This window comes from Tachysurus fulvidraco, chromosome 4 (assembly GCF_022655615.1).
Source record: "Tachysurus fulvidraco isolate hzauxx_2018 chromosome 4, HZAU_PFXX_2.0, whole genome shotgun sequence".
Taxonomy (NCBI): domain Eukaryota; kingdom Metazoa; phylum Chordata; class Actinopteri; order Siluriformes; family Bagridae; genus Tachysurus; species Tachysurus fulvidraco.
The window spans coordinates 534,462-541,961 of NC_062521.1; the positions used below are offsets into that span (position 1 = coordinate 534,462).

A 7,500-nucleotide genomic window follows, 5' to 3' on the forward strand; every position below is an offset into this window, starting at 1 on the left:
GCCTGTCGAGACAGACCCTTCACTGTTCTGTACCGCCACATGGACCTGTCCTCTGGACGCAGTGTCCCTGCTGATATCTTCCAGATGCAGGCCACTACACGTTACCCCGGGGCTTTCTACATCTTCCAGATCAAGTCTGGCAACGAAGGTCGTGAGTTTTACATGCGGGTGAGTGGAGCTGGTGTTTAGGTGACTACTCATCAAATGAAATGAAATGAAGTAAAAAACGCACACAGAAATCCAACATCTGAGAAAACACGAGGAAAGACAAAAGTCTTGCATACCTCAGAATAACGTGCTCTCTTTTTGACGAATATTAGACGTTGAATTTTGTACATTTTTTTTCTAATAACATTCACATAAATCAGAACGTCTTTATTCCTCTTGTGCATCTGGTTAATATTAAAACCAATTCAGCCCTAAAACTTCAAACAGAACAGAACGAGCCACTGCGACTTTAGATATGAGAAACACTTTTACAGTTATTTCATTTTGCATTTTATATTATAATTTTCACTGTATTTCAGTCCACAATAATTTCTGACGTTCCTTCATTTTTCTTCAACATTAAAAGTTTATAAGACTATAATATCTGAGCTGAAGGTTTAAGCCGATACCTAGGGTTAGCCATGTTGCCATAGTAACTGATGTTATTTACATTTATTTCATAACAGAATATATTAATATAATTATTATGAATGCACATTTGTTATACATTATTATATACATTATCTGTGTGGACTCAGTGTATGACGAATACCGAATGATGAATCAGCTTCAGATTAAATTTGACCTAATTTTGAAGATCATATTTAATGTGTACACTGTGTAATAACAACATGTTAATACTGTAATGTATTTGAGTAACAAAGTACAGATCCATACTCGGGTATTTCACACTCCTGAGCTTATAGTACTTGTATCTGGTAACTTTTGTCGCCCTGTTGTGTAGCCAGTAGAGGGCGCATTAAACCTGCTACAGTAAAAGCTCAGCTTTTCCTTCTTTCCCCAAACCTGGTTTGGTGTGACAGTGGCATAGATCACCTTTATTACCAATAGCTCCAGACAAGAATATGTGATGTTTTCATTTATTCTTACTTTTTTTTTTCTTTCTTCCAAACAGCAAACCAGCAACGTCAGCGCCACGCTGGTCCTCTCTCGGCCAATTAAAGGCCCCAGGACGGTCATCCTGGACCTGGAAATGGTCACAGTCAACAACGTCATCAACTTCCGAGGCAGTTCCATCATCCGCCTTACAATATTTGTCTCTGAATATCCCTTCTGAGACTCTACACATGACCTCTGACCTTTCACCATCCCATCATGGACTTCCTGTGACCACATTACCCATCAGGCAGCTGTGTTTTGTTCATGTCAGCTAATGTTTTGCAATATTTGACTGTTTTACGATTATGACCATAATTTTAGATTTTTATTTCTGTAATAGGACTGACACGTCACACCAAAGAGGTGTTTTATAAATTCTGATAAAGACGTCTCCCTCCGTATTGTCCACTTTTACTCTCATGCAACCAGTCAGAAGGATATTTATGGCTTTTTCCTTGTTCATGTGATTCTTTGTGCCTTTCTTTATCTCTGGGGAACATTTCCAAAAATGACACCAAGTGCTCACACAGTTTCCTCATTCTTACACAGGTTTTTTTTGGGTTTCTTATTTCTTCTCTGCCACAGCGGCTGGCTGTAAACCCTTAACAAACTGTGAATTTACATGAAACGTCCATAAAGTCTGTGTTTATTTCAGCTGTCTGTCATGTCATGTGTCTCCTACATTATCTGTTGTCTTTCACTTTTTTATTTGTCGGTGTAAAGAGAGAACCTGGTCAGTTAAATAAAGATGAAAATGATGACCTGAAACCATCTGGGCTTAACTGAGTCACTGATTTAATCATTTTATGGCATTTTATGTCGCTTTTATATTTTTCAGATATATAGAGATACTACAATGTATACACATGAGCCACCATGAGCCTTACGTGTGTGTGTGTCTGTGTGTGTGTGTGTGTGTGTGTGTGTGTGTGTGTGTGTGTGTGTGTGTGTGTGTGTGAGAGAGAGAGAGAGAGAGATGATGATGATGATGATGATGGTGATTTTGGTGACGGTACGGAGGGGCACTAGGACCCGGGAGACTCCCGGCAGCGCGCTTTTCCAGATCCACCTGTACACCGTGCACGCGCTCCACAACGCTATCAGCGCGCGCGCGGTGAAACAATGCGCGCTCCCCGCTCGTCTGAACATCATCAACTTTCTGTTTTTACACAAATATGTCAGAAAGCGGCGTCACAGGAGCTTCTAATACAGAACAAGTTCGATAACAACCCTGTTTAACTCGCAGCGTTTGGTCTGAGGAGTTTCACAGGGTCTCGGGTTCGTCTGTGAGAAGATTTATACTGAAAAACATCTTGTGGACTTTAATAAACTTTATTATGGCCTTGGAATGTATTAAAAACTGCTGCAAGGTCTTTCTGGTGAAGGAGAAAGAACCAGAGCCTCAAAGTAAGTTGGAGATCTTATCACTCTTTCCTTACTAATAATAATAATAATAATAATAATAATAATAATAATAATAATAATAATAATAATAATAATGAGGCGCTTTGCATGTAACTTATCTTAAGTCACATAAACAAATTGATCATTTAAAAAAAAAGATGTTTTAATAGATTTTTACAGCCTTTTTAGCTGACATTGTTCATCATAGATGTTGGGAATCACAGAAGAGGCTGTAAAGGCTGTGTATAAAGGCAGAAACATAACAGGGCTCGAACCCGAACCCTGTGGGGCACAAAACAGCACCTTTTAACTTCTGAAGAATTTTGTCTGCTTGAATCTTGTCCAGGTTTTTATTTGTTTGTCCACAACAGTGTTATTGTTTTATTTATTTTTTAGCTCAACCTGAATTTAGGAAATTAACAATAATCCACTTTACAGTCATTCATCTAACACATGTTCACGCATCAGTATAAGTGATGTGTGTATCCTGTGCAGTCATTACAGTTCGACCCTTTCCGACGCTGCCAGAGTCCAATGTGAAGAAAAGTGTGTTGGGGGTCTCAGAGGATTATCTTCTTTCCAAACTGCCTCCTGATGGTAAAGAAATACCCTTCGTACTCCCTTCATACAGATCTTCCTACATACAGCCCCAAGAGACGCAGTACTCCATCTACCAGACCGGACTACAAGGTGAGCTCATCAAACCTTCTTTAGCAGATATATATATATATATATATATACATTATTAATCTTATATACATTATTCATTTATCTTCTGTCCTTTAAAGAAACAGAGAGAGATCACAGAAAGACAGAAAGACTTAGTGTTGAACATGTGACAGGCGAGAGTTCTGTTGTCATAAACTGTAACAGCCAATTGGGTTCGTAATAAAGAGACGTATAAATTTGTCAAAAAGTCCAGAAACCTGCAAGAGATTAACAAGCACAGCTTTATGTGTAATCCAGTAACATGACGTTAATGGCCGTGTTCAGCAATCGTCACTTCTGTCTTCATGCTTTTTATCAGGGAATCACCAGCACATTCTTACAACCTGCTCCAGTGTTTTATTGGCACGGCTTATATTTGTTAAAGAAAGCAGAGGAAGCTGGAGGAATTGAATCAACATCACAGTAAACCTCAGGAGGGGAACTTAACCAGAAGGCTTTTATTTTTTAAAGAAAATGAAAAACCAGAGCAGTAAAATGTAACGTCTGGTAATATTCTAGTTTTTACTGTAATATAAAATAAAAGTCCTCAGCTAAATGCAAACTGTGCAAATTTGTAGGATTTCATTATTGATCATGTACTTGAACAGGTTCAGCGAGAGCCACGTACGCAGACAGGAAGGCCGAGCTGTCTTCTGCCGCTCAGTTCACCTACGACCCCACTTCCCCCTATAACCCAGGTCATGTGATCAGCTACATGTCCCCGAGGACCGTGAGAAGACCCCCGCTGAGAGGCGGACACGTGTCAGGTATTTTATTAGCTATTTTTAACAACAGTTATCATTCGATTAGATCGGAATGTTGTACGAGATCCAGTTTTAATGCATATGGATGTAAAACAAAATAGAAATGCAATATTTAATACTTTACAATAAATGTATTAGTTACTGTTTGTTTTTTAGCTTTAATTTGAATCTTTTTCCCTGACCTAAATGTGTATTTATTTTATTTTATTTATAGAATGAATTCTCCTTTCAATTTTTGTTGAATTTCTTGAGTGATCCTGTTACGTGTTTTTGTAATGCACGTCCTTCCCATGGCCTCTGCTGCTGGACACAAAAACGATTTGTTCTGCAGAGAACAGGCTGAAGGACGGACAGTTTTTCCGTGACACTGTAAATAAGCGTCGACTCGTCTGAGAAATCTTTTATTATTCCCGCATGGCGTATTTCTTCGTCGATCGTCACTTTATAGCTTTCCGTAAGGAGTCTTTTCCTCGTCTGGAGACGGTGTAAATACCCAGTTAACTCATGGCATGTTTCTGAACACCACAGTCTGCAAATATTTGCCCTTCTTTATTTCCTTCAGTCTGTCCACAGGCAGGGCTTTACTCTGAAGCTCAAGCCCGAAGCCTGCTGTTGTTCTGCTGTGTATGTGTTGCACTGATTCTGTAGACATTTACTCGTGTCGAACTCGGATCACTTCGGTTCGGTTTGATTTGTGTAGAACGACGAGCGGCTTTAGAGAAAGAGATCGGTCCGGGTTAGAAAGGATTCGCATGGGACCTCGTTCTTGTTTAGCGTGATTATAAAATCGATCTCTTCCACAACTGTATAGTCAACAATATGAGCAACCCATGAATTTGAGCATCAGTCATTTCTTAATTCCTTCTAGTTTTAACTCCAGCTCTGTCTTGTTGAAGTTATCAGCTGTTCCTTGACTTGTCATGTACTGGAATTGTGAGCAGAGGTGTTTTATTGGGACGTCTAGCTATGACTGTGTAATTCAAAGAGAAATCCAGAAGGTAACAAAAGAGATTCCTGGGATAGAAAGCAGTGACCCAGTCCACTGTCAACAAACCGGAGTACACACAGAGTGGAGGGACGACAGACAACATCCGATCATCCCAGTTCACCAACACACTCACTGCCTGTGGCCCCTCCACACTTCACAAAAGACACAACAATATTTGCATCCCAGACTTAACCTGAGGCTGTGTCCGAGTCCCGAACACTCATTGGAAGGAGCAGAAGTAGGAGAAGGAATCCAGAGTAACTGTAACACAAACTCTAAACCTGTCACAGATCGATATAAACATGAACCTTTAACGACAGAGTCATGATCCATCACTCAGCTGCATGCTGAAAGTGTGGCTTTGTTTCTCTCTCAGCCTTCGAGCAGAGCGTGAAGCAGAGACTCAGCGCCTCCATGTTGGATCTGTCCAGTCCTCACGGCCACATTCAGGTAGGTTCAGCATCACACACACACACGCCTGAACATCTCCACCATTTATCTTCTAAAGAACATGAAAATGTTCACAAACGTTGTTCTCATAAATCTTAAAATCTAATTTACTTTGCTTATAAAGATGTTATAACTCTGTATAACCTCGTAACGTCGGGCTTGAGCCCGGCCGGTAATTAGAGCTCACCGTTCGTAAGGACTCTTTTCAGGCTGTAATTCATGTTTATGGCATGTTATGAAGTTCCTGAAGCTCTTTATTAAACCTTTGGTATCACCTTTCTGATTCAGACGTAAGGTTACTCCCGCTGTGGAGTAAATATATCTACAGTATATCTATATCTCGGTGTGTATTACAGGTTTATGAAGCATGAGATGGTTTGTTCCTCTCTGTTTGTTTCTGGTTTGATTTCTTCTTGGACTGAACAAGATTTCACAAATAGAACATGTTTACTCATAATATTAAAAAGCATATTTACACGGACAAGGCGAGTTCAGCTGGGAGAGTTATAAATGTCATGGGACACGTCATGAGGCCAGGTGCACTGGGCGAGGTCTTCTCACCTCCTCACCTCCTCACCTTCTCAGATGTTCAAATAACACTGAGTCATCTTCTCAAGCAGTCTATATGATAACGGGGGAAGTCTACATGCAGCATTACATTTACACTGAGGGATGTGTGAAGGAATCCAACATTTATCTCATATCTCATCTATCTCACTTTATCTCTCTCTCTTTATATCTCATATCTCATCTATCTATCTCACTTTATCTCTCTATCTCTCTTTCTATATCATATCTCATCTATCTCACTTTATCTCTCTTTCTATCTCATGTCTCATTTATCTATGTCACTTTATCTCTCTATCTCTCTTTCTATCTCATCTCATCTCATCTATCTCACTTTATCTCTTTCTATCTCATGTCTCATTTATCTATCTCACTTTATCTCTCTATCTCTCTTTCTATCTCATCTCATCTATCTATCTCACTATCTCTCTTTCTATCTCATCTCATCTATCTATCTCACTTTATCTCTCTTTCTTTCTATGTCATATCTCATCTAGCTCACTTTATCTCTCTATCTCTCTTTCTATCTCATCTATCTATCTCACTTTATATCTCTTTCAATCTCATATTTCATCTATCTATCTCACTTTATCTCTCTTTCTATCTCATCTCATCTATCTATCTCACTTTATCTCTATCTCTCTTTCTATCTCATCTCATCTATCTATCTCACTTTCTCTCTCTTTCTCTCTTTCTATCTCATATCTCATTTATCTATCTCACTTTATCTCTATCTCTCTTTCTATCTCATATCTCATCTATCTATCTCACTTTATCTCTCTATCTCTCTTTCTATCTCATATCTCATCTATCTCAGTTGCATCGCTCACTTTATCTCTCTTACTGGATTGTTGGTGTTTAAAGTATAGATTTGTGCTTTATTGGACCTTTGAGGCTCATGTAGCCACATCAGCAGCAGGCTCAGGGAGGAGGCGTGGTCTGAAATCTGAAGGCGGAGTTATACATCAGAAGAGATGCGACGATGCGTTCTGAAGCGAGGGTTTGACGTTTGATATAAACTTGCAGTAGATCTCAACAGATGTGTACAGTACAGCTGTATTGTGACGTAAACATACGGACCAGAGAGACACCACGGTGCGTTAAACCTTCTTATGTGAGTCATTTAAAAAAGAAAAGAAAAAAGGATGAATCCATAATCATGGAAAGACTGAAAGCTGATCGACTCATTAATCTCTTAAACAGGTGAAAGAATCAACACTGAGACCAAATAAAACATTCTGGTTCATCTTCTAAAGGCAGAAGAGTCATCTTGTGTCATTTACATGCAAGCGATGATGTAATATAACCACAGAGAGTCATTATGTTACATGTCAAGCAGTAGCAGGTCATTACATGTCAGGACAGATTAACTTCTAAAGATGCTTCAGCAGCTCCTCAGCAGCTCTTCAGCAGCTCTTCATCACTCGTTATATCTGAGCATGAGTGAAGATACACAAGATCTCACTGGTCCTCCACAAAGGTGGTTCTTTGGTACCTTCTGGACCCTAGAGC

General features: G+C 39.5%; 2 protein-coding genes across 2 annotated transcripts in view; both read left to right on the plus strand.

The window, feature by feature from the left end:
• Positions 1–1,878, plus strand: part of fbln5 (fibulin 5) — a 10,186-nt gene extending 8,308 nt beyond the window's left edge. Inside the window, exons 10-11 of the mRNA XM_027167021.2 lie at positions 1–168; positions 1,124–1,878. The exon at positions 1–168 is cut by the window's left edge and continues 28 nt beyond it. Of these exons, the coding sequence (XP_027022822.1) occupies positions 1–168; positions 1,124–1,285 (330 nt within the window). The 3' untranslated portion in view covers positions 1,286–1,878. The remainder of the gene's footprint in view (positions 169–1,123) is intronic.
• Positions 1,879–2,187: 309 nt separating this feature from the next.
• Positions 2,188–7,500, plus strand: part of LOC113656131 (tandem C2 domains nuclear protein) — a 10,300-nt gene continuing 4,987 nt past the window's right edge. Inside the window, exons 1-4 of the mRNA XM_047811952.1 lie at positions 2,188–2,514; positions 3,007–3,201; positions 3,828–3,986; positions 5,348–5,421. Coding sequence (XP_047667908.1) covers positions 2,445–2,514; positions 3,007–3,201; positions 3,828–3,986; positions 5,348–5,421 — 498 coding nt within the window. The 5' untranslated portion in view covers positions 2,188–2,444. The remainder of the gene's footprint in view (positions 2,515–3,006; positions 3,202–3,827; positions 3,987–5,347; positions 5,422–7,500) is intronic.